General features: G+C 52.5%; 1 protein-coding gene and 1 pseudogene across 1 annotated transcript in view; one reads left to right on the forward strand and one right to left on the reverse strand.

Annotated features, from left to right (window-relative positions):
- LOC149365593 (carbonic anhydrase 3-like) overlaps positions 1–14,846 on the forward strand; it is a 28,456-nt gene extending 13,610 nt beyond the window's left edge. The window contains exons 5-6 of the mRNA XM_089568881.1: positions 3,315–3,449; positions 14,736–14,846. Coding sequence (XP_089425007.1) covers positions 3,315–3,449; positions 14,736–14,846 — 246 coding nt within the window. The remainder of the gene's footprint in view (positions 1–3,314; positions 3,450–14,735) is intronic.
- Positions 3,459–9,724, reverse strand: LOC149365594 (uncharacterized; annotated as a pseudogene).
- Positions 14,847–27,257: the final 12,411 nt, after the last annotated feature.

Consider the following 27,257-nt stretch of genomic DNA (forward strand, 5'->3'; position numbering starts at 1 on the left):
TGTATATTAATGCTATAGCACTTATGGAATGTAGAGCCGAAGCAGTTTGCAATATGAAGGTACGTCCGTACCACATTCGATAGTTCAGTTTTTTTGTTTTTTTTGCTGTAAACCAAAGCATTTTATCTGCCTCATACATTAATCCGAAACTATTTTTGAGCACCAAACGAGAGAAAATTCACTGTCTAAAATTGAAAGTGAAAAGTGAGCATAAGCTGTGCACATCGTTCACGAAAAAACTAATGAAGTAAGGTCGGTGCCGTCATCCGCCGTGTAAGGAAGGTCTACGTATATTTTGGCTCATGGTTTCACGCTTGAGATGGGTGCAGGGAGTCCGAAGCACAGTCTACAGGAAGTGGTAATTAAGAAAATCAGAACACTCGCTGATCCATCAAGAATTGTTTGTTGGTGCTTGCACCTATTTTCTCTAAGAACAGAATGTCCACAGAAAAATAACCTTCGGCCTCGAGAGATAGTAGAGAGTGTTATCACAGCAGAGACTACCTCCCGTTTACCACTGTCTTAAGTTCTTTGCAGTGTCCAGGTCTTCTACTGCTCCCTTTCTACATGGGTGTCGCTTAGTGCGGCGTCCACGAGGCAGGGCTACTGTTATGGCAGAGGGAACCATTAACTTTTTGCCGATTGCCTGGACGGAAGTGACGTCACATCCGGTAAATGCATCAATATTTGCTCAAGCTATCGTACTACCAAACTGCCAAGGCATAATGGAATTAGGTGTTCCTGGGAATTTTTTCCTTCCGTACACCTTATGTCTCTTCTACGGCCTTCTGTTCTTTCTCAACGGGCGGGACCGCCTTCTTTCCACGTTTGTAGCAACACTGTCGCGAATGCGAGCAGCGCGATTCCCCGCAACGACCATAGGACGCAGAGAAGGCGGCCTTTTCTTACAGCTAATGATCCTGATGGATGAGTAAGCTGGGGGTGTCTGACAGCAGAGGGAAAAATAAGATCATCGCGGTACTCGTTGCTTGTTTCCTAATGGAACGTGAGGTGTGCTTGTGAAGCTACAGCGGCCAGTATCTTGACTCTTCCCTTACAAGCCTTTGAGCGCGTTGCAGCTACACTCGGTGAGAGATTTTCTTGGCAATAAGGACGGAGCTCCCTTGATTGCGTCAGTCTGACAAAAAGTACGACTACAGAACGGTGCCAACGGTGCGCCTAGTTGTCGGGCACGTTGCTTTCTCACGCGCTTTACACTCCCTCCATCGCTGGAGACGCTGGCGCCATCTATGGAAGCTTGTTGTAAGTTGATGTGCCTAGCAAATTTGTTGTAATTGAAGGTTTCCTACTTTCATCGCTGAAAATAGGCACTTGGGTTAAAAGTATGGCGCATATAACGAATATTGGCAACATACTGTGTAATATAAAACAGAAAACTGCAAGCGTTGACTATATTCCGCTCTGTACGAAGAGGAGACGTACAGGGTCTGTTCTGAAAGTAGTAGGACTGGTTTTTTCCTGGGTGAACGGGCGGACGAGAGGCTGTCTGCGCGTGGAGGATCGTTGAAGGGGGATATTGGGAATGCTGGGGAAAATCGGCAGTCGGCTCTCGGCCGTTGAAGAGAGGAGGTCGCTTGTACTGTGAACCCCTGTCGAAACGTCTCGTCACGCAGAATCGTCGAGCGTTTACTGGATCAGCGATACGCAATCAAATTTTGTGTAAATCTTGGTAAAACGGGCAAAGAGACTCACAACATGATTAAGGAGGCCTACGGTGACGCTTCCATGGGTAGATCAGGTGTTTTTTGAGTGGCACAAGCTTTTCCGAGAAGGTAAGGAAAGAGTGGAGGAAGACGACCGTTCCAGAGGCCCTTCGACTAGCAAGACCAACGAAAATGCGTAGCGAGTGAAACATTTACTTAACAGTGATCGTAGAATGAGTATCAGAATGATTGCTGATGACTTGAGCATTTCTTAAAACCAAGTTTTTGAGATAGTGACAGAAAACTTATCCATGAGGAAAGCGTGCGCGAAGTTGCTGCCGGGAGTGTTGTCAGAGGAGGAAAAGGCCAACCGGTAGGATCTTCTTCGTGATGTGATTGAGGACACCGATTTTTTTACCAGAACAAGGCGGCAACGCCGCCTCAGCACCCCTACAGCCTCGACTTGGCCCCGCCAGACATTTTCTATTCCCGAGAATAAAATCGACGCTCGAGGGTAAACATCACGGATCGGTAGAGGTGGTTCAACAGGCCGTGACGAGGGAGCTAAACAGCATTCCGGTCCAGGTGTTCCTGGAGGCGTACGAAAACTGTAAAACTCATTGGCAGCAGTGTGTAGGTGCGGAAGGGTGCTACCTTGAAAAATTGTAATCGTTTGTACTATTCTCTTGAATAAATTTTGTTTAAAAAAATGAGTCCTACTACTTTCAGAACAGACCATGTATTTCGGTCCCATGCTTCCGCTGCATTCCCAGAAAATGTAGTCGCTGAATGTAGAGCATGAGCGCTTGGCGCGCAAGACTCCTTGAGGGGATTGGGGAGGATGGATGTCAAGGCATGGACAGAACTTCATTCGTTACAAGGTTCTTCCTTTCAAGACGATTAAGGCGATTAAAATAATCAAATCCCATCATACTATTCTGCCCACTGATATCCGCAAGCAGAGTAAAATAAAAAAGAGAAGTGACATAAGCGATTCCTGAGAAAATTTTAAAAAACTTGCGATTTTTCCAGAAATCGCGAAAAATTAGAGGTCTTACTGAAGGCACAGAGCAAATATTAACGTAATATCTTCCGCTTACTCCGTGGCAGTGTTTTCAGTTTTGAAAATTTCAAACATAATTTACGGCCTCCTCTCTGCGGCGTAGCTTAATACGTGAATATCATCGAAACCACAAGCAAATCTTGGACAGACTCGAGATGTCGCACTTAGGCTGACAGTGTACGCGACGAAATCATTTTAGTGAATTAAAACAAATATCTGGCTTGGCGAGACGTTTTTTAGTCCAAGCTTACATTTCTTGACTGCTTATGGAAATACTGAGCAAAAACTAAAGCACTTTCCGTGCTGGTCATGATGCGTGCAAATAGGGAAGTATTTTTCTAAAAAGAAAACTCCGCAAAAACTCCTATTTAAAAATGATTAATAACCCAATTTTCACCCGAATTTCAACTTAAAAACTAGCCATAGATCTTAGCAGCGTGAATTACAAAAATAAAATTGTAAGTTAAAAACGAAGGACCCAGGTATTCATAAGTACTATTATGTCTCACCTATACTGATACTTCTAACGTACCAGTAGCGTACCTCTGCACTGTTCTCAATCATTGCACTATAATCCTGCGGCGCAGCCTCTGGTGTTGAACTACCTCATCGGCCGTTGGCAGGGCTACTACATCTACACGGGGTCCATCACGACACCCCCGTGCACTCAGGGCATCAAGTGGGTGGTCTTGGAATTCCCTTCTTCCGTCCAGTCTTCAACGGTGGGTGGATTAGGCATATTTGCGAAGTTGCTTCGCAATGGCACCTTCTTGCAAGCTCTGCGGCAGTGGACGCTGTGGATGTTAAAGCGGGCAGCACACTCGTCTCACACGCTGATGTTTCAGTAGTTTGTTGAAGGCTTTCTGCGCCAATGTCTCCAGGGAGGCACCACCGATAACGTCACGTCGTACACACTTCCTACAAGATGTTCACAGGCTGACACCCCAATGGACGGTTTGCAGTCACAGGCTTACGTTTGTAAAACAGAGTTGATAATTTTGTCCCGATATCTCGTGAACAATATCAGAATTTCTCCTCGATACTCTGAAAAAGTAACTACCAAAGATTTTTTTTGAGGCTCTCTTATACTGTTGCGTTTACACTCTATCTTGATTATTTCTGCAAAGTTTGACAGTGGTGCGGAATTTCGTATCTGCGAAAATTAGTTGTATGTTGCCGTTATCACAATCTCAACAGCGGGAATTTTCGCGGGAATCGTCAATTTCTTTGTCACAAACATGCCTCATACGTAGACTGTACCTCTGAACTTTCTCAACACCGGTAATTTTCGCGGGAATCGTCAATTTCTTTGTCACAAACATGCCTCATACGTAGACTGTCCCCCTGAACTTTCTCAACAAGATTCCCGAGGTTCCTCTTCGATATTTCAGACATTTCGCGAAACGTGCAATTCTTTTCAGTCCCTATTTTAGCTATCCGACGTGAGTGCGATGCCTCTTCCAGTAATGTCTTTGACGTCTTTTCTGCGTCTCAAGTATATTTTTTTTTCTTTATTTGTTCCTCAGACAGTGTCCAAGAGGAGGCCGAGGTTAAAGGCTAAGAGCCTGACGAGGCCTTGGCCCCTTGTACAAATTTTTGCATCCACGAACAGAACTCAGGCATAATACTTCGGCCAGAGAGAGAGAGAGAGAAAACTTTATTATGGCAAGTTTGTTAGACCCCCTTGGGTCCCTGGACCACCGCACGGTCCCACTGTACGTCGGAACGTTCATGTGGTGTTTGTCCATGACGTCGGCACCCCGAAGCACCGCAGCAAGCTGCGATGGCGGGTCCGGAGACCAGAGCACGACCTCCCAGTCCTCCCAACTTGATAACGCGGGCTGTCACTGCGGGGGAGGATCAGCGGAGCAGCCGAAAAGGATGTGGGAGAGTGTGGCGTGAGGGTCGCCGCACAGGGTGCATGCAGGGGAGGTGCCACAGTAGTGGGATAGCAGCTGAGGGGATGAGAGAGAGCGGGTCTGGAGGCGTCTACAGAGGATCTGTTGGGAATGGGTAAGGGAGGGGTGTGGAGGAGGGTAAGTCCGACGGTCCAAGCGGGGCATTTGCGTGAGCTCTTCAAAGGTGTGCGCCCGTTCTCTCGAGAAACCTGGATCGAGGCCGTCGTGAGCCCGGCAAATTAAACCTCGGGCCAATTTATCGGCAGCCTCGTTTCCTGGATTCCCAGAGTGAGCCGGCACCCACTGGAGCTCTACCCTGCGTGGTAAGTTTTTGGTGGGGGTGTTCAACAACTCCCAAGCAGGGGCGTGAATCCTGCCTCTCGCGAAGTTGAACAGAGCCGTTTTGGAATCGCTAAAGATGTAGTTTGCATTGGAATGTACAAGGGCTAGGGCGATGGCGGTTTCCTCTGCCTCCTCAGGCGTACAGCCCGAGGGAAGGCGGTGTGTGAGGGGCTGTGCTAGGGCTGGATTGTAACCAACAGCTACAGCTTCATGAGTTGTGCACGCGGCGTCTAACCAAATGGCGTCCTGGGCTTGTCCATAATACTTGTGTAGGGCCTTAGCGCGAGCCATGCGGCGAGGGATGTGGTACTGGGGATGAACGTTCCGGGGAAGGGGTTTCACAACGAGGGGATTATGAATGTGTCGAGGAATAGCTATAAGGGATGTCTGATTAGCGGGAATGTTGATGCGAAGGGAAGCGAGGATATGCCTGCCAGTTGCGCTCTCGGCAAGTCTCAGATACTGTGTCTGGAGGTGCCCGTCTACTAGTTACTGAAAGGTGTTATGCATGCCTAGTTCAAGGAGCTTGGCTGTGCTAGTGCTGCGGGGTAAGTTTAAGGCTGCCTTGGTTGCTAGACGAATCATGGCGTTCACTCGCTCTGTTTCCATGCGGTTGAGCTTAAGATATGGGGTGGCGTATAAAATGCGGCTAAGTGTAAAAGCATGCACTACTTTCATGCTGTCCGCTTCGTCTAAACCTTTGTGCAGGGAGGATACGCGGCGTAGAAGTTGCCACACAGATTGCATGGAGGCCTTGAGTGTTTTAAGGGTATGATCGTTGCGTCCTGAATCCTGCAATAAAGGCCAAGGATACGGAGGGTGGGGGTGACAGGGATAGGGGTTCCTTGTAAAGCGATTTGAATGGGCGAGTTAGCTGCAGATTTCGGTCTTATGAGCAGAAGTGCGGATTTAGAGGGGGAGCATTCGAGCCCAATAGATGACGCATGAGCAGAGATGGTGTCAGCTGCTAATTGAAGAGTTTCCTGAATTTCTCCATCAGATCGATGAGTGGTCCATGCGGTAATATCATCAGCGTACAAGGTATGCCTTAGGTGTGGGATGAGAGCGAGTTTATGAGCTAGGGGGATGAGAGCAATATTAAAGAGAAGAGGGGAGAGGACCGCGCCTTGGGGGGTTCCAAGTTCGCCGAGTGTATAAGGTGGTGTGCTCAGCTCTGCTATGTGCAGGGAGGCAGTGCGCCCCGAGAGAAAGGCGCGAACGTAGTTGTAGGTATTTGAGCCTACCTGTAGTGCCTGCAGTTCTCGCAAAATGGCATCGTGTCGAATCCTGTCAAATGCCTTTGTGAGGTCAACCGCCAGAATAGCTTTAGTGAGGTGGGGGATCGTGTCATCAAGCACGTCATGTGCAATTTGTAGTAGGGCATCCTGTGCAGATAGGTGCGCACGAAAGCCCACCATGCTGTGCGGAAAAAGGTGGTTGTCTTCCATGTACGTGGTTAGTCGGGCAAGAATTATGTGTTCGAAGGCCTTGCCGAGACAAGATGTCAGAGAAATTGGTCGGATATTCTCTATGTTGATGGGTTTGTGGGGTTTAGGAATAAATATGATTTTTCCATGCTTCCAGGTGGCTGGGAGGGTACCTGACTTCCAGCACTCGTTGAAGTGGGTGACTAGATGAGATATGGAGGCATCGTTAAGGTTTCGGATGGCAGCATTGGTAATTTGATCTTCCCCGGGTGCAGTATTGCGTAATTTCAAAAGGGCTGTCCGAAATTCCGCCTCTGTAATAGGGGCGTCAAGGTGGGGTTGAGGTGGACCCATGTACTCGGGGTGCTTGCAAGGGTCACCTGGGGTGGTATATGTTGATTTCACCTGCGCGAGGAAGGCGTTCGTGTCCTGCCTGTGGTTATGAGTAAGGCGGCGAATGCTAAGGCGTGTCTGGGTTTTAGATTGCGTGGGGTCTAGCATGTGGCGTAAGAGGTGCCAGGCACGGGTTGTGGAGAGATTGCCGCGGAGACTGTCACAAATCTGATTCCAATTAGCTTTGCAAAGAGTGGCACTGTGGTGTTCTATTTGAGTCTGAAGCTGTGCGAGTTTGAGTTTTAGTTTCCTATTGTGTTTTTGAGTTTTCCATCTGTGTGTTATGCGTTCTTGAGCTTGAAGGAGGTGCGCGAGCTTACTGTCAATTACGGGGGTGTCTGGGGTAGTGTCTAGCGTTCGAGTATGTTGGCGAATATCCTCCTGTAACTGGGTAGTCCAGGTGTCTAGGTCGAAGGGTACCTGTGTTGACTGTACGTGTTCCTGGCGAAATTTTCGTAACTGGTCCCAATTAGTTTGTCTAACGGCAAATTTGCGCTGAGGGCGGCGATAGCTTAGTGTTATGCGAATTAGGTGGTGGTCGCTGCCTAGTGTGGTTTGCGTTCTTTCCCAACTGCAGGTGGGCCACATTTCTTCCAAGCGTGAGATCTGGGCTGGTGTCTGTAGTTACACTGTTACCAACACGCGGAGGCAGGCTGAAATCATTATAGATGGACAAGTGGAGGACCATCATTTCATTGCAGAGAACTGTGCCTCTGTGGTTTGTGCGCCGATAGCCCCAGTCCACGTGTGCGCAGTTGAAGTCACCGGCAATGAGTAGGGGATTTGATCCAGCCAATTTCGCCACGGATTTGAGGAGTGGAGGGAGTAGATTAACTGGCTGTCGTGGTAGAAGATAGCAGTTAAGAACGAACAAGGGAGATTGTGCAGGGGTTGGAGGTAAAATTTCGATGAACGTGTGAGCGATAGGTGTGGTAATTGTGTGTTCCATGTAATGCAAAGAGTTGCAGACGTATGTGACCACCCGAGGAAGATCAGTAGAGTCCGAGGGGATAAGAGCGTATCCGGGAAGTTGTTTGCAAACGTTTGCGTCCTGAATTGCGATGATGTCTGGTGGGGATGAGGAAGTAGCGATAATTTGCAGCAGAGGATCGCGCTTACGCCGAAAGCCCCTGCAGTTCCATTGAATAATGTGTAAAGAATTATGGTCCGTCGGAAGAGCCATGCTGTAGCGTAGAGGGGCGAAGGAGGGGTGTGGAGGGTGGCACTGTGGGAGGAGAGGCCTGTGAGAGGCTAGGAACAAGGTGATGTAAACGCTCCTCTACCTTGGCCATGATGCTAGTTATGACAGTATCCATTAAACGGGTAATGGTAGTTTCAATCAAAATTTGGCACTGTGCAGTGACCTGTGCAGTAATTCGCTCTGCGAGCCTAGCTTCTAAGTTTTTGGCGAAGTCCTGAAATTTTGCTTCGTAGTCTATGGGTTGTGCTGGCGTCTCATCAGGCCTCCTCTTTTTCGAAGGAGGTTCGACAGGTGGCGAGGTGGGTGGAGAGGATTGGGGTGGAGGATTTGGGGGTACAGCGGTGGAGGTAGAGATGGCTGCCTTGAGCTGCCTTACCTCTTCCCGCAGAGCAGTCACTTCGTTGTCCTGGGAGGTCGGCGTAGTCCAAGTCCTGGCGGCCTTGGAGGCCCACGTAGAGGTAGTGGGAAGGGTCGTTTGCAGCGGGGGAAAGTCCTTCTTGCTAAAGGGCTTTGTTTTCTGTGGCGGCGGGCTGCGTTGTTTCGGAGTTGTTTGTCTTGCCTTGCATGAGCCGGTACCCGTGAGGTGCTCGGCCCCACACAGAATGCAGATCGGGATGCAGGAAGGAACAGCTTGCGGGTCATGCTTGTCCCCGCACCGCGTGCAGAGACCAGTCTTGGGGTGGGGGCAGACGTCATATCTGTGGCCCGGTCGGCGACAGTTGGTGCAGGCATCTGGACTGCCCTTGTACGCCGTGCATCTATAAACCACACTCATGTAGCGTATGGTATGAGGGACTGGTCCATGCGCAAAAGTGATTAATATGGGCAGCGTCCTCCCCATTCTGCGTGCTGCGATAATATCAGCGTCCGGGTTGCGGGTCTGGAGGTCTCGTAGCATCTGCTCCGGGGTTTCCGCCCAGTAGGCCTGCGAGATGACTCCACGTACAGCTGCGGGCGGCGGTGCGATGTAGGCGGCGACAGGGTAACTGGTCCCTTGGATTACCACTTCCTTGAGTTGGACGAGGTGCAGGGCGGTTGTATCCTGGTGGGTAGCGACGGTGAATGTGTTATTCGTAGGATGGATCCGGAGGTGAAAGTCCCCTAGGTCCCGGCCATCGGCAGTGACTTGCAGGGCTTGCATAAGGGGCTGCGCCATGGCTCCGTTCAAAGCGAGCCCGCCTCTCGGTCGAAAAACTACCCGTATGGTGCCGGGCGGGAGTGAAGCAAGGTGTTTACTTCGCTGCGAGACTGCGTGCGACACGCGCAGCTGTTGCTGTTGAGCACGGTACGTCGGCTTAAAGGGCGCAGGGGCAGCCTCGGCATGAGCACCGACGGCGGACACGGCTGTTTGTGTGCGTCCAACCAGGGTATTCGGGCTTGGTTCTCGAACCTGGTATGCGCGGAGCACTGCGGTCCACTCACTGGGTGGGGACGTTTCAGGGTCGAGGTTGTCGCCCTGCGCTTGCACCTCCATGGCTGTTGGGGTAGTTGCGCTGCGGGTGATAGGCCTAGCCTCAAGCGAGGCGAGGCCCAGCGCGGCGGCTGGCGAGGAGCGAACTTTACGACGTCGGTGCGGTCAGAAGAGAGGACTGGATCGAATAATGGTTGTAGCGGTTGGAAAGCGCTCACCTTTAGGAAACGCTGGACATAAGAGGTGAGCTCTTGAGCGTTTGTTGCGCATGAAAAGAAGCCGAGAAGCGGTGACAGTACCGAAGGTGGCCGGAGCGGAACCTCCTCTCGCCATCTACTTCGGTCAGTAGCATATTAACCGAGCACTGCCTGTGGCATGCAGCTGAATTTCCGTTTGCGATTTCTGCTGTTTTTAAAATTGTTTTAAAGGGTATTGCAATCGAACGTTACTATATAGGACCTGAAATTAATCACGAAATCGGTCGTTAGATAATAATCACAATATATAACATTATCTCTAACAAGCAAGAATACAAGGCACCCACGCAGGCGATGTGCTGCTCGCAAAGTGTTGCCAGATCTATCCAGCTTTACGTCAAAGCCGCTGCGGACGGTAAGATGCCCAGTCATGTTAGCACTGCACTACAAACCGAATAATCGCCAATTAAAGAGTAAGTACAGTTAGTGCAACGCCTTCGGTATCGAAGCACGCCATCCGAGGGCCGCAGCTGGCATTAGTTAGGTTGTCTTCACCTCACGAAGATGTGTAAAAAATAAATGCAAGAGACCGAAGGCCACCTTCAAGCACCCTACACGTTCACATCGTCATGCAGTTTCACAGCGGTAGCGTTGCCAGCAAGTTCCTAATATCCCGCAGCCGACCTGTGTGCGCTCGGAAAGTAGCACTGGTATGAAAAGCCCAACTTGCAGGGGCGCGGCACTCATTTCGATATGTGGAACGGCTGGCGAAATTGTAGTTAGATATATACTCGAGACTTTCTTATACTTTTAGACAGGATTATCGAGGGCATAATTTGGGTGTTCGACATAGACAAAAATTGCTGGCGGGTTAGCATCGATACCCACAAAAAATTGCAAGGACACTTTGGCAACTAAAGTGTTGAGAGGCGAGAGCCGAGGACATTATGCCGTGACGACTTCCGGTGGATGTGATGTCACACCATTCCCGTGGCTATATCGATACCCAAATTATACATCTTTCGAGGATCATAAGTGTTTATTACGCTTAATTAGTCATTTTTTATCTAATTTGACACAAATCCGGCGTTTTCACGACCATTGTGTGACAATTTTCTCTGTGCCATGACGACTTCCGCTGGGTGTGACGTCACATTGTTTCCGTGGTTATATCGATGGCAGCGCTATTCCGACGCAATTTCGATATTTTTGCCTATAATGAACTAATTAATCTACAGTCATCAAACTTCGCTTGTAGGTTACTTTTTCCTCCTCTCTCTGAAGTAACCATTGGTTTTCTTCTATCTTTTTTAGTTCCTGAGTTAAACGCGTGTGACCCGCTTTGTTAACGGACGACAGTATGAGCCATTAAAGGCTTTCGCCTTAATACTGGGCGATGGCAGGTTTTTGCAGGCGGACAGCAACGCCACGTACAGCCCGCGTCAAAAATATGCAGCCCAACGGGTTTGCATCTCAGCTGTTTAGCGTGGTTCCCTAGCACATCAAGCAGTCCAAAGCTTGCGAAGAGCGAGGACTCAAGGCCATTCTTCTTCCGAGAGATTGCTGTTACTGAGAATGCATAACGAGGCATACTGCAGACCTCACAAGCAAACCCTTTGAGCCATATACTTTTGACGGGGGGTGTACCTGAAAGCGCGATTGAAAGCGTGTTTCCTTTCCTTTCGTGACTTGCGCACAGATGGAAGTTAATGATGACCACGATGTGCAGTGCACAGCGGGAGTGTGTGTTGTAGTTTAACGCGAGGCGTGATCGGCTGTGGCGATAGGCACAGAGCTCTCGTGCAATTGCCAGCGAAGCTGATCTCTTCGCGCCGGGACCAGTACTTGTGCACCACCCAGGACCCCCGCGGGCCGGCGTACTCTTATGCAGGTTCTGAGAACGTTGAGCTGGATCAACCGTTCCAGCTCCATGACCTGAGGGCGGCCCTGGCAAAAATGAAACGTGGCACCGCTCCGGGTCGGGACAAAATTACAGTCAAATTGTTAGCCAACCTTCCCGACCCGACATACTTGTCTTTACTGAATTACATTAACTCAATCTGGCTTGGAGAAGTACCACTCCCCATCGACTGGAAGACCGCCCTGGTCACCTTCATTCCTAAACCTGGAAAGGCCATCAACACGGACAACCTCCGCCCCATCTCTCTGACTTCTTGTGTGGGCAAACTCATGGAGACGATGGTACGCGACAGGCTGTCCGAGTTCATGGAATCCAAACATCTTTTCGCGGACACCATGTTCGGGTTTCGCCCACAGAGATCTGCACAGGATGTCCTGCTACAACTCAATCGGGCTGTCCTTGACCCCGTCGAATGCGCTCACAATGACAAGGTCGTACTCGCCTTGGATTTGAAGGGAGCATTCGACAACGTTACCCACGAGATCATTCTCACCCAACTCTCTCAAACTAACTGCGGCAGAAACGCCTTTCAATACATTCGGCAATTTTTGACAGACAGACAATCTTACATTCGAATCCAGGATACGGAACATGGCCCTTTTCATTTAGGAACCAGGGGTACACCACAGGGCGCGGTGCTCTCTCCCCTTTTATTCAATCTGGCTATGATGCGCCTACCGGCCCAGCTGGGCGCTGTCACCGGTGTACAGCATGCGCTGTACGCCGATGACATCACCCTGTGGGCCACACAGGGTTGCCTTGGAGACATTGAGGCCAACCTGCAGGAGGCGGCGACCATAGTGGACCGTTATGCTCGCCGCTGCGGCCTCCAATGCTCCACCCAAAAGTCTGAATTTGTGCACATACGCCCCTCACCAAAGTGCACAGCCAAAATTTCATTGTCTCTTGAGACAGGTCCAATCCCTGAAAAAATCGAAGTCCGGGTACTGGGGCTCTTTATACATCAAGACAGACGGTCAGAAACAACATTGGCCAAACTCCGTCAGGTGGGGGACCAGGTGGGCCGCTTAGTCCGCCGGGTTTCTAACAAGCGCGGGGGGTTACGATGTAAGGACGCCTTGCGGCTGGCGCATGCATTTGTAACCAGTCGAATTCTATATTCGACTCCATACCTCCACCTGCGGAAGCAAGACGAGGATTCACTCGAAGTCATCCTCCGCAAAATTATTAAGCGGGCTCTGGACCTCCCCGTGACCACCTCCAACAAGCGCCTCCTGGGGCTGGGCATGGTGAACACATTTCGGGAGCTCCGGGAAGCTCACTTGACCAACCAATACACACGTCTCTCGAAGACATCGTCGGGTCGCCGCCTTCTTGCCCGACTACACATCCAACACACCACTCTCATGGAAGAGCGCGTACGTATTCCATCCCAGTGGAGATGCGCCCTCCACATGCGCCCTCTTCCCGCGAACATGAACCGTGAGGACCATAATGGCCGGCGCCTGGCGCGGGCGGAAGCCCTGGCCCGCCACTATGGATCGAAACCCGGCGTATTCTACGTGGATGCCTCCGGCCCCCACCATGGGGGATGGTTCACGGCCGCAGTCGTCCACGAATCCAAAACAGTGAACGGCCTTACTTTCCGAGCCCGTGACATAACACACGCGGAGGAGGTCGCCATTGCTTTGGCTGCATCTCATTCCAATTCAAAAACAATTATTTCCGACTCGCGAGGGGCATGTCGGAACGTCGAGCAGGGCTGGGTACCGTATCTAGCCTACCGCATTCTCCAAAACAGCGTCTATACCGGGGACCCCGCTCACCGGCGTATCGTTTGGGCTCCTGCTCACATGGGCCTTGAGGGAAATGAGGCAGCTGACGCCGCCGCCCGCGCGCTCTCTCACCGGACATTCCCCTCCGACCCCGACGATCAGGAACTCGAATTCTCTCCAGCTTACTCGTTTAAAGACATTTCTTTACTTTATCAATCTGGTCATAGTCTTTATCCCCGCCCGTGTAAAGGTCTCTCAAAGGCGGAGGAGCGGCTTCTGCTTCGCCTATATACAAATACTTTGCTGTGCCCGGCAGCTCTAAAACACTTTGACCCTTCTTTCTCTGGCAGCTGTCCGCACTGTGCGGAGAAGTCTTCGGACATCTACCACATGGTGTGGGCCTGCCCCTCCAACCCTGCTATCCCCCCTCACCCCAACCCAACCCGGGAGGACTGGGAGGCGACCCTGCTCGGCTGCTCTGACCTGCAGGCCCAACGGCCCCTGGTCGCGCGAGCCCGGGCAGCGGCCGACCCCACTGGGGTCCCGAACTAGGGACCTCCACCTAGTACTTGTGAGGGCTGGCCCCCTTTGGGTCAGCTCATACCTCACCTCCCGAAGTTTATCTGTAAATAAATGTTTTCCACCACCACCACCACCGCGGGTTCGGAATCCAGTCGCGGCAATATTTATTTTGTTTCCCCAGGTTGTCCAAGCTCCCCCTCGTACAAAGTCTCGTTTATTTCTCGCCATTTCCCACATCACGTGACTAACTTCAAAGGCTTAACCACAGGCCAACATTTTTCAGGTTAGGAGGCCAAAAGGGCTTTCGCGTCAATAATTCGAAACAACCGGGCTTGATATATCCGGGCGGGAATGTATCAACAACAGATTATTGTAGAAAAATGGGTAAAAGTTGCATGCCGTGTCGCGCATGTCGTCAAACATGTCGTGAAACCCGCCGCCTTGTGTCGGGACTCAGAAGCGATTTACTCTGCTCACTCGTTCCTCTGCCGTTTTGACGCGACGATGTTAAGGCTTCCGTTCTGCAGAAAATCCGGCGTCATCGTCGTCGGCGTTGTGGGCGAAAAGTCCCCGGAGTAGCAACCTGAGGGTTTTGGGCACCTTGGTCACGTGACGTTAGGGCATCATCTCAACCTGACCATCGGATTGTTAGAAAATGAGCCACCGTGGCACGTGGCAGTTGAATTACTTATTGGTCGCGAGAGCCTGAATGGGAAGAGCAACCTGGGTCACAAAAGGCCCACTGGGAGCACCGCTTGCCATCCCTGAGCAGTGGCACATCGCTTAACAGCCGCACCACTGCGCCAGGAGCGGTACGAGGCCTGCCATGGATCTGTGAATGCAAATTCGATGGTGACCAGTTCCGAATATATGGACATAACACACTAGCGCTAACGCGTCTAACCATTAAGGCGGACCTTAAGTGTCCCCTTAAATTTTTTCCTTCTTTATTTTCTCCAGTTGAAAACACTTCGAGACGTGTCTCCAAAGGTGCCCAAGGACAACTTCCTGCCGCCCAGACCGGCAACAGCCGTCTATAAACTTCAGAGGTACAAAGAAACTGGAGCGTAACCGCTGCTGCCACACCACCCCCGGACCACTCTAAACAGACTTTATCCCACCACTGGTCAACCCTGGTCTTTATTTCTCTGCTGTCGGCCATTGAGAGAGAGATAAAGAGAGGCAGAGAGGGGGGAACGTTCTGCATTCTTGTCCCTATCAGGGTATGGCGTGTGGATTTGAACATATGCAAGCTGAGCTTGAGGTACGATAGGCGCCATAGTGTGAGGGTGCCGTAGGAGACAAATACGTTATAGCTTTGTTGCAGCCTTATAGCTCTGCATTCTATCCCGGAATCTAAGGCGTCAGCTGCAATACCTTGATTACTTAGTGAAGAAAGTTAATGTGATTTGACTGTTGTCATTTAATTACCATTTTTAATTTAATTCAATCAAATTACCACTTGGCAAGCATGCAGGTGGCAAAGTGGAAATAGAGAATAGAGGGAGGCGACGTGAGGCCAGATCAGTTTCGGCGATTCCCATGAGCACGGCTACGATTTGTGCTGCGCCTAACGATGTAGATTCCACGGCCAAATGCAGGGCAAAATGGCTAAGCCAAACCTATAAATGTTTTCCGTGATTAATCAACTGATCCGGTAAACTTGGCTTAACATATTTTTTTTGTATTGCCCCTTCATCAAAACTTGGCCGCATCGGCCAGGATTCCATCATGCGGCTTTAATCTGATGAAGCGCCGAACGCTCCAACCATTACACCACCGCGGCGGGCATTCATTTTCGTCGCAGTTCTGATTTGACGGATCGTACAAATGCCTGTATCGTATATGAAGCTCTGGTAGAGGCGAGCGTCCGCCTCACGTGCTAGACGCCCGTTGTTCGAATTACAGTGCCGCCGAAATTTTATGTGAAATAAAATAACCGAATGTTGATGGAACTGAAATTTCTACTGTCCTATTTCATCGCCACGAGTAGTTGTAATCACTACCACTTGTTGCGCATTACCTTTCCATTTTCGGTTGGGTCCAAAACTGTAACATGTCTTTTGCAGCAAAAATATATGCACTGGAGGATCTCAACTGCACTAGACAGTACACATTCAGCGCTTTCATCGAACATTTGCAACATTTATCCAGGTAACCAGTTTTGAGCCAATCTGGCGGCGTAACCTGTTTTGGCCTTTTTGCGCAGGCGGATTGGTTTTGTGCACCTCTATGTGAGGGAGTTGTTTGCTTGTTCTTATTTTCGCGATAGTTATCTTTATTTCAGCATTTTTGCAGGCTAACTTTATGAACCTGTCTCCGAGCTTAGTGGTGCATTCCAATTTTTCCGAGTGTCTCTGGTAACTGGGATGGATGAAATTTACGCTTTGGTATACAGGGATACGTCCATTTATGGCAGGTATAGCAGGCGCTGATCCGATCATGAGAGGGAAATAACTCGAAGGATAAGAATGCTGTGAGCGCATATGGCCGGTTCTCTCAGATCACGAATGGCAGTTTACCAATACTATAAGAGAAAAGTATACAACAGCTGTATCTTACGGGTACTCACCTACGGGGCAGGAACGGGGAGGCTAACGAAAAGGGTTAGTTTGAGCTAAGAACAACGCAGCTAGCTAGGGAAAGAAAAATGATAGGTGCAACATTATAGATCGGAAGCGGGCGGAGTGTGCGAGGGAACAAGCGGCTGGTTAATGACACGCTAGTCGAAATCAAGAGGAAGAAATGGGATTGGGCAGGGCATGTAATGTGAAGGCAAAATAACCGCTGGTGCTTACGGGATGGATGGAAAACTTTATTACGCAAGCAAGTTTGGACCGTGCAAGGTCTCAGGGCCACCGCACAGCCCTCACATTACGCGCATGTGTCCAGGCCACGTAGGGCCATGGCACTGGCACCCCGGTTCACACAGCGAAGTTGCGTGTCCGGGTCCTGCGACGCAAGGAGGGCCTCCCATTCCTCCCATGTACGGATGGCGGGCTGTCCCTGCGGGGGAGGCTCGGCAGGGCAGCCGAAGAGGATGTGGTCCAGGGTGGCGTGCGATTCTCCGCAGAGTGTGCACTCTGGGGAAACATGGCGGAAGTAGGATAGAAGCTGAGGGGTAGGAAGAGTTCGAGTCTGGAGTCGCCTCCAGAGGATTTGTTGAGAGTGAGATAGGCGGGGTAGGGAGGGGGCTAGAGTCGACGGGCAAGGCGTGCTTGTTGAGTCAGTTCTGAGAACGTGTGTGCCCGCTCCCACGAGAAATCCTGGCTGGGGTCGCCATTTGCCCGGCAAATAAGTCCTCGGGCTATGTTATCGGCGGCCTCATTTCCAGGGCTGCCAGAGTGAACAACGGAGTGGATTCCAAGAGGCAAGCATAGCAGGGGGCGGCATAAGTTAGGTGGGCGCATGAGATTAAGAAGTTAGAGGAGACACGGTTGCCTCAGCTAGCAAAAGACAGGGTTAATAGGAGAGACATGGAACAGGCCTTTGCCCTGCAGTGAGCGTTGTCAGGTTGATGATGATTATGATGATAAAGGCATAGTGAAATGGGGAGGAAAGGTGGGAGCAGGGAAGGGCATGAACTAGGATGCGGGCTGCGTTGCGCCGGTATCAGTGGCCTGGGGCTGCCCGTGTTCACCAATAATGTGGCAGACGCTGCGAGTCCTAACCAGCTGAGGAGCGAAGTGGCAGCGCTCACTAGCTTGAGGGCCGCTGTGCCGCAACGATAGTTGCTGCTACAAACAATGGTTTGTTGCCTTTCGTTGTGGGAGAAAAAAGAAACATGACTATTATTGGACTGTATTACACCGCATGGACCATGCTCGCTAGCTTGAGGGCCGCTGTGCCGCAACGATAGTTGCTGCTACAAACAATGGTTTGTTGCCTTTCGTTGTGGGAGAAAAAAGAAACATGACTATTATTGGACTGTATTACACCGCATGGACCATGCTCGCTAGCTTGAGGGCCGCTGTGCCGCAACGATAGTTGCTGCTACAAACAATGGTTTGTTGCCTTTCGTTGTGGGAGAAAAAAGAAACATGACTATTATTGGACTGTATTACACCGCATGGACCATGCTCGCTAGCTTGAGGGCCGCTGTGCCGCAACGATAGTTGCTGCTACAAACAATGGTTTGTTGCCTTTCGTTGTGGGAGAAAAAAGAAACATGACTATTATTGGACTGTATTACACCGCATGGACCATGCTCGCTAGCTTGAGGGCCGCTGTGCCGCAACGATAGTTGCTGCTACAAACAATGGTTTGTTGCCTTTCGTTGTGGGAGAAAAAAGAAACATGACTATTATTGGACTGTATTACACCGCATGGACCATGCTCGCTAGCTTGAGGGCCGCTGTGCCGCAACGATAGTTGCTGCTACAAACAATGGTTTGTTGCCTTTCGTTGTGGGAGAAAAAAGAAACATGACTATTATTGGACTGTATTACACCGCATGGACCATGCTCGCTAGCTTGAGGGCCGCTGTGCCGCAACGATAGTTGCTGCTACAAACAATGGTTTGTTGCCTTTCGTTGTGGTATAAAAAAGGAACATGACAATTATTGGACTGTATTACACCGCATGGACCATGAGTCAATTAAAAAATGTATTACCCATTACTACATCTCATTATTTTTCGATCCCGGCCGCGGCGGTTGAATTTCTTTAGAGGAGAAATTCTAGAGGCCCGCGTGCTGTGCGATGTCACTGCACGTTAAAGAACCCCAGGTGGTCGAAATTTCCGGAGCCCGCCACTTCGGCGTCTCTCATAGCCTGGGTCGCTTTGGGACGTTAAACCGCATAAACCAAACCAAACATTATTTTTCGAGAACTCCAAACTCTACACTCGAGACCCTGGAATTGGGAAGGATACACCTTATAATCAATCTGGCCTCCTTATAACAGGCTTCGCGCGAGCTTACAGAGTCCAAAAAATTGCGTACAAGAAAAGTATAAGCGGCGACCCCGCTAGAGAATTCCTGCAATACCGCCTGGCGAGGAGAGTCCTTCGCCTGCCACGATTACTTCTATTGGTTTATGGTGCAACGCTATTTCGGCATCAGTGCGAAAGTTTCGTGGAAATATGAGGAAAACACCACGGTAAGTAAAACGAACAAATAACCGAGGAAAACACCACGGTGAGTAAAACGAGCAATTATAATAACCTCGCAATTAAAGAGCACAAATACGATATGTAGCAAGAAGGGACTCAAAGTCGGGCAGCCTTTTGCCTCGTATTATGTGCACCAGACCTGCATGTCGCCATTTGGCGCAGCAATTTCGAAGCCTCAAGCTCTCAAAGGCATTGGCTCTCTTGGACACCCTACAAGCTTCTGAACGGTAGACTCGTGCACATTACGTAAAGCAGATAGAGATGCGTCGCATTGTAATACCAGAGGCTCTGAAACGAGATATGATCATACCCAAAAATTTAGCACAACAACCACCACCTCTGTGGCTGGCTTGCTCCGCAGGGCTATGCATTTTCAATGGGCAGCTGATGTCAGCAGTGTTACCCTTCAGACATGAAATTTTCACTCGTCCCGTTGTACCTAATGATTAAACATATATCGTTCTCGTTGCACGTGATATATCAACAAAATCGCTGCGTTACCTCAGGAGTAATTATCAATTTACTACATTATGCGTCGTGGTAAAGAACTCCTCTGCATCAGGTTGAAGTGACGTGCACTCAGTGGACAAGTTGCTCATCCTTTGCGACAACCTAGAAAACTTAGACGCCTTTCACAAAACAGTGCCCACCTGTGATTATATAGTTAAAACCGAGGCGCATATGGCAGGTTATCTCAGATAATGAATGGCAGTTTGCCAATGTCAGGAGGTATTCCGGGGCCTGAGATGGGAACGGTTAGGGATAAGAGTTAATGGAGAATACCTAAGTAATCTGCGATTCATTGATGACATTGCCTTGCTAAGTCACTGAGAACATGAACTGCAAAGCATGATCAGTGAGTCAGACAGGCAGAGCAGAGTGGTGGGTATAAATATTAACATGCAGAAAACCAAAGTAATGTTCAACAGCCTAGCAAGGGAACAGCAGTTCGCAATTGGTAACCAGGTGCTGGAAGTAGTAAGAGAACATGTTTATTTAGGGCAGGTAGTCACCGCTGATCCGGATCATGAGAGGGAAATAACTAGAAGAATAAGAATAGGGTGGAGCGCATAAGGCAGGTTCTCTCAGAGCATGAATGCTAGTTTACCAATATCCCTCAAGAGAAAAGTATACAACAGCTGTATCTTACCGGTACTCACCTATGGGGCAGAAACGTGGAGGCTAACAAAGAGGGTTCACCTTAAGGACAACGCAACGAGATATGGAAAGAAAAATGATAGGTGTAAGGTTAAGAGATCAGAAGCGGGCGGAGTGGGTGAGAGAACAAACGCGCGTTAATGACATCTTAGTCGAAATCGAGAAGAAATTGGCTTTGGCCGGGCATATAATACGAAGGCAAGATAACCGCTGGTCATTAAGGGTGTTGAGGTATTAGCGGGGTCGCAGCGGAGCACAAGAGAGAGACGACCAGCGTGGCAGGCTTCTAGTTCCGGACTGCGCGTGCCGGGCGTACGCTCCGAGCACGCGCTGTCGTTCTTTATTTTCTTTTGTCGCGGGAACGCCGATCTCAGCGCCTGCGCTTTATAGCGTCGCCGGGCGCTACAGGGCCCCCCGCCTAGACGGAACGTCGGAATGTACGTGCCGACGGGGCAGAGATGGAGTAACCACGGCAGGCAAGCAGGCAGCTAGAGTAACAGTGTCCCCACGGGGTCGCTGCAAGGTCCGGTAAGTTCAGGTCAGGGGCCGGGAAAAGCTGTCGGGTGGAGTGCACGGGCTCAGGTGGACGAGCCTGGCTGCTGCGCAACGGGCGAATGAGGCAGGGTGCCGAACTGACAATGGACATGAGGGCAGGGAAGACCATGGTCGGGCCGTCACCGTTTGCAGTGCTGCCCGCGGACACAAGCGTCGTCGGTGCTGGAACATTGCAGCTGATGTCGATGGGGATCCGACGCGCAGTGTACGTAGTCACAAGCACAGGAGCGGCCGAAACGGCTCCAGGGACTGACAGCAGGTGTGGTGGGACCGTCGACATAGCGGCGACAGCTGTGACGATGCCGGAGCAAGTTGCTGGGCTCAATGCCAGGTGCTTGGGTGAAGCGAGAGTGGCAGTCCGGAGAAACTGGCCAGTGCTGATGCGCGTGTGGGCATGATCGGCTGTGGGTGGCTGCAAGAAGGTTGCGCCAGTGACAGGCCGTGGAGCTGAGACGCGTACATCAGACGGCTGGCTGACAGCAACAGACACAGCTGGTGGAAGGACAACTGCCGCGCTACTCGGTGCGGGTAGCTCTACCATTCGTTGCTGAAGGTAGCTCAAGGCAGGCACCAAAGCAGACGCTTGCTGCGGCGGTGTCGAGCTGCCAGGGTCAGAATCCGAGAAGCGGTTGACCGTACTGAGGGATTGGGGTGAGGCCTCTTGGGCAGGCGGTGTGGCCGCCGAGGTAGTGGGGCTGGTATGTGGCATATGCTGCGGTGGCGGCTTCAACCTCACAGCAGAGGCCTGTAGAGCTGTTGGCGGTAGTGACGAGGTAGATGAAGATGCCGGAAGCCTCGGCACGGCTGCTGCCGCAGAGTCGTCCTTGGCTGCAGGAGGCTCTGGCGACAACGCCACTGAAGCGCAAGGAGGCAGAGCCAGAGACGCGGGTCGGATAGTAGTGGGAGCAGGACGCGAGGCGGAGCTCGTGCGGATCCCACCTGGTGTGGCGTCGAGAGAGACAGCCGGGCTGGAGACGCTGGACGGGAGTGGCGGCGATGCGGCGAGGGGCTGCTGAGGCGGGCCGGGTTCTGATGAAGGCTGCGTGGGCGCGAGCGAGGCCGGTCCAGGGACAGAGGCTGGCGGCGGCGAAAACGGGTCCGCTGCGTCGTAGAGCGGCGGCGGAACGTAGTAGGCACCGAAGTCCGCCAAGACGGCCGCACGCAGCTCATCGTATGGCCGGCCGCCGAAAGCAGAGTAGGTGAGCCGACGCAGGAGGTCGGCCGGGAGGATGTCACAAAGGACTTCGTGTTTGAACGGCTGGATGGTGATGCCGTTCAGGTACATCGCAGCCTCCAGTTGGGCGAACCACCCGCCGACGCCTGCAGGCCGGAACGCCGGGAGCGGCGGGTCGAAACTTGGGTGCTGCCAGTACGCCATGCTGGAACGCCGCTGAGATAGAAGGCACGGTTCGCCAGGTCACCACTGTTGAGGTATTAGCGGGGTCGCAGCGGAGCACAAGAGAGAGACGACCAGCGTGGCAGGCTTCTAGTTCCGGACTGCGCGTGCCGGGCGTGCGCTCCGAGCACGCGCTGTCGTTCTTTATTTTCTTTTGTCGCGGGAACGCCGATCTCAGCGCCTGCGCTTTATAGCGTCGCCGGGCGCTACAAGGGTAACGGAGTGGATTCCAAGAGAAGGCAGACGTAGAAGGGGGTGACAGAAAAGTTTGCAGCGGTACGGTGGCCGTAGCCGGCAAAAGATAGTGTTAATTGGAGACACATGGGAGGGCCTTTGCCCTGCAGTGGGTGTAGTAAGGCTGACGATGATGATGACAAAACAGGTGTAATTCGCTTTACACATGCATTACCTGAATGCAAGATTGCGTGCGTGCTTCGCCATGTTTTGTTGTCGTGCACCCACACCGTGCACGGCTGCCTCGAGAAAAACATAATTCTTTCATTACTCATTACGAAAACAGTGCCATAGCGCCTACGTTACGTCGATATTTCGCCAATTGTCAGCATTTGCATTCGTTTTCTTGTGTTCATTTCCTTGTGTGCTGTGGCGTCGCGTGTTCGAGATCTGGCTGGTACAGTGAATATAAGGGAGAACGCCAGCTTTGGCATATTGCACGCTGCGAACCAACCAAGCACAAGAAAATCTTGGAGAAATGCGGACACCAACTAGACGTGCTCCCGCGAACACCTGCTTGTGGGAGGGACGCCACAAGTGCCTGCTATTGTGGTTGCAGAGAAGTTTTATCAACAAAACACACTTGGGAGCCACGCTTTTCTGCAAGACAAGTTATGGTAGTTGATGAAGGGGCCGGGGAGACCCAGCTGGGGAGACCCAGCTAGCAACGTACTTTCTATGTGCGTCCAGAAATGATGGATTATCCCAGTCCGAGTAAAACATTTCTGGACTGTACAGCAGTACATAGAAACACCAGCGAAAAGGCAGTGCTCCCACGAAAGGCTTTTTCGGGTGTGTTTAGCAGCAGAAAAAACGAATCATACCATTTTGGTCCAAGAAAGGTAAATAGGTATAACATTTCGGGACCAAAGATTTTCGACAAGAAATAAATATCTACTGCTCGCTTTCTTTTCTCTCTCCCTCCCGCCACAAACTGCGGGAAGAAAAGGCATTGCTCTTGCACTTGTCGTTTTGAGAAATCAAAGAACAGTCTCGTTCGGACAGTTGAAGAAAGCGATTCACCCCGCATCTCTTTTGGCGCATGCGTTTCTCGCACGTGGGCCGTGGGCTCCCCACCGCAGGCAGGCAACGGCGGTCTGCCTTTTCATTACGCCGCCGGAAGCGGCGGTCACCAGCTTTTCCGTCTTCCAGTGGTTCCCCTGCTGCTGCCCAACTTCAAAATTGTGCGGCATTCCACGCAGGCATCTCCGACTATCAGCAGTCCTGGCTGCGCCGCTGTTTTGCAGAGGTGCAGTAATGACCTCCCGTCGCTCGCCCGGCTTCCTCGCTGGACGGAAGCCATCTTGCGCACCCTTATTCGCACATCGCCCAGTCGTTCGCGCGCCAGCCCCAGCACGCAGCAGCTCCTGCTCTCATCACTGGGCTCCCGTGGACTTCGTAGTTACGGATTCACGGCACCTTTCCACCTTTTGAAATTGATGGAGCGGCGGCTCATTGCAAGTCTTTTTCGCAGCTTCTTGGCCCTACTGATGCCGCTGTTAGAAGCGGTATTCCTGGCGGTGGAGTTGGTGGCAATAGGAGACTCTTGCACGCACTCTGGATTCCTCATTGCCTCCGACAACTGCAGCGTGGCCGTCCACTGCCGTCATAGGCGGAAGGGACCTTAGGAGACTCACCACCCTCTTGCTGCGAGTGCCCATGGATTAGCCTGTTCTATCTACTTCTTCGCCGTCGCCCAGCTATCCATTCGCAGCGGTATAGTTTGAGATGTGTTCGCGTTGCAAGTGACTCGCAATTCCCCCCCCCCCACCTCCACTGGTTTACTTGTGCCTTGATCTCACCTTCTACGCCGGTGCCGCTCGCGCGGTCTGCTGCACCAAGGGTGCATCGCGCCACGGCTGCTACCTCAAGACGCCTCCCCATCCCCCCTCCACTGGTTTACTTGTGCCTTGATCTCGCCTCCCACGCCGGTGCCGCTCGCGCGGTCTGCTGCACCATGGGTGCAGCGCGCCACGGCTGCTACCTCAAGACGCCTCCCCCTCCCCCCCTCCACTGGTTTACTTGTGCCTTGATCTCGCCTCCCACGCCGGTGCCGCTCGTGCGGTCTGCTGCACCATGGGTGCAGCGCGCCACGGCTGCTACCTCAATACGCCTCCCCATCCCCCCTCCACTGGTTTACTTGTGCCTTGATCTCGCCTCCAACGCCGGTGCCGCTCGCGCGGTCTGCTGCACCATGGGTACAGCGCGCCACGGCTGCTACCTCAAGACGCCTCCCCCTCCCCCCTCCACCGGTTTACTTGTTTATATATCTCGCCTACCACGCCGGTGCCGCTCGCGCGGTCTCCTGCACCATGGGTGCAGCGCGCCACGGCTGCTACCTCAAGACGCCTCCCCCTCCCCCCTCCACTGGTTTACTTGTGCCTTGATCTCGCCTCCCACGCCGGTGCCGCTCGCGCGGTCTGCTGCACCATGCGTGCAGCGCGCCACGGCTGCTACCTCAAGACGCCTCCCCCTCCCCCCTCCACTGGTTTACTTGTGCCTTGATCTCGCCTCCCACGCCGGTGCCGCTCGCGCGGTCTGCTGCACCATGGGTGCAGCGCGCCACGGCTGCTACCTCAAGACGCCTCCCCCTCCCCCCTCTACTGGTTTACTTGTGCCTTGATCTCGCCTCCCACGCCGGTGCCGCTCGCGCGGTCTGCTGCACCATGGGTGCAGCGCGCCACGGCTGCTACCTCAAGACGCCTCCCCATCCCCCCTCCACCGGTTTACTTGTTTATTGATCTCGCCTCCCACGCCTGTGCCGCTCGCGCGGTCTGCTGCACCATGGGTGCAGCGCGCCACGGCTGCTACCTCAAGACGCCTTCCCCCTCCACCGGTTTACTTGTTCCTTGATCTCGCCTCCCACGCCGGTGCCGCTCGCGCGGTCTGCTGCACCATGGGTGCAGCGCGCCACGGCTGCTACCTCAAGACGCCTCCCCCTCCCCCCTACACCGGTTTACTAGTTGCTCGATCTCGCCTCCCACGCCGGTGCCGCTCGTGCGGTCTGCTGCACCATGGGTGCAGCTCGCCACGGCCGCTACCTCAATACGCCTCCCCATCCCCCCTCCACTGGTTTACTTGTGCCTTGATCTCGCCTCCCACGCCGGTGCCGCTCGCGCGGTCTGCTGCACCATGGGTACAGCGCGCCACGGCTGCTACCTCAAGACGCCTCCCCCTCCACCGGTTTACTTGTTTATTGATCTCGCCTCCCACGCCGGTGCCGCTCGCGCGGTCTGCTGCACCATGGGTGCAGCGCGCCACGGCTGCTACCTCAAGCCGCCTCCCCCTCCCCCCTCCACTGGTTTACTTGTGCCTTGATCTCGCCTCCCACGCCGGTGCCGCTCGCGCGGTCTGCTGCACCATGGGTGCAGCGCGCCACGGCTGCTACCTCAAGACGCCTCCCCATCCCCCCTCCACTGGTTTACTTGTGCCTTGATCTCGCCTCCCACGCCGGTGCCGCTCGCGCGGTCTGCTGCACCATGGGTACAGCGCGCCACGGCTGCTACCTCAAGACGCCTCCCCCTCCCCCCTCCACCGGTTTACTTGTTTATTGATCTCGCCTCCCACGCCTGTGCCGCTCGCGCGGTCTGCTGCACCATGGGTGCAGCGCGCCACGGCTGCTACCTCAAGACGCCTCCCCCCTCCACCGGTTTACTTGTTCCTTGATCTCGCCTCCCACGCCGGTGCCGCTCGCGCGGTCTGCTGCACCATGGGTGCAGCGCGCCACGGCTGCTACCTCAAGACGCCTCCCCCTCCCCCCTACACCGGTTTACTAGTGCCTTGATCTCGCCTCTCACGCCTGTGCCGCTCGCGCGGTCTGCTACCACGGGTGCAGCGCGCCACGGCTGCTACCTCAAGACGCCTCCCCCCTCCACCGGTTTACTAGTTCTTTGATCTCGCCTCCCACGCCGGTGCCGATAGCGCGGTCTGCTGCACCATGGGTGCAGCGCGCCACGGCTGCTACCTCAAGACGCCTCCCCCTCCCCCCTATACCGGTTTACTAGTTCCTTGATCTCGCCTCCCACGCCGGTGCCGCTTGCGCGGTCTGCTGCACCATGGGTGCAGCGCGCCACGGCTGCTACGTCAAGACGCCTCCCTCTCCCCCCTCCACTGGTTTACTTGTGCCTTGATCTCGCCTCTCACGCCTGTGCCGCTCGCGCGGTCTGCTACCACGGGTGCAGCGCGCCACGGCTGTTACCTCAAGACTCAAGAAGCGTTTTATTGCGAAAGCAATACTACTTGCACTTTCACGCATTTGCCGTGCCGAGGCGGTGACCACCATCGTGCCGCGGCGGTGACCACCAAAGCAATACTAGCACTTTCACGCCTTTGCGATGCCGCGGTTGTGACCACCATTGACCTTCATTTGACCTTGATTGCATTAGATTGGATTAGATTGGATTAGAATGGATTGGACTGGATTGGACTGGATTGGACTGGATTAGATGGTTTATGGTTTATGTTTAACGTCCCAAAGCGACTAAGGCTATGAGAGACGCCGTAGTGGAGGGCTCCGGAAATTTCGACCACCTGGGGTTCTTTAACGTGCACTGACATCGCACAGTACACGGGCCTCGAATTTCTCCTCCAAAGAAATTCAACCGCCGCGGCAGGGATCGGACCCGCGTCTTTCGGGACAGCAGCCTAGCACCATAGCCACTGAGCCACCGCGGCGGCTGGCCTGGATTAGATTAGATTAGATTAGATTACATTAGATTAGATTAGAGTACATTACATTGGTTTGGATTGGATTGGATAGGAGTGGGTTGGATTGGAATGGAGTGGATTTCATTTGAATGGAGTGGATTTCGCTGGATTGGATTGTATAACCTATGCATCACCACAATTCTAACCACAAGCACCACCACCAGCTGCACTACCAGCTGTACCATGGCGTAGGTACGAATATTGCTTTCGCAATTACCGGTCTTAACCAAGCTAAGCCACAGCGAATTTTTTCAATTATTTCATAGTCTACGCCATTTAGCAAATTTTCAAATAAGGTTCCTATGTTCAGTATGCGACG

This window comes from Amblyomma mixtum, chromosome 1, assembly GCF_055824585.1.
Source record: "Amblyomma mixtum isolate Tamu chromosome 1, ASM5582458v1, whole genome shotgun sequence".
NCBI lineage: Eukaryota > Metazoa > Arthropoda > Arachnida > Ixodida > Ixodidae > Amblyomma > Amblyomma mixtum.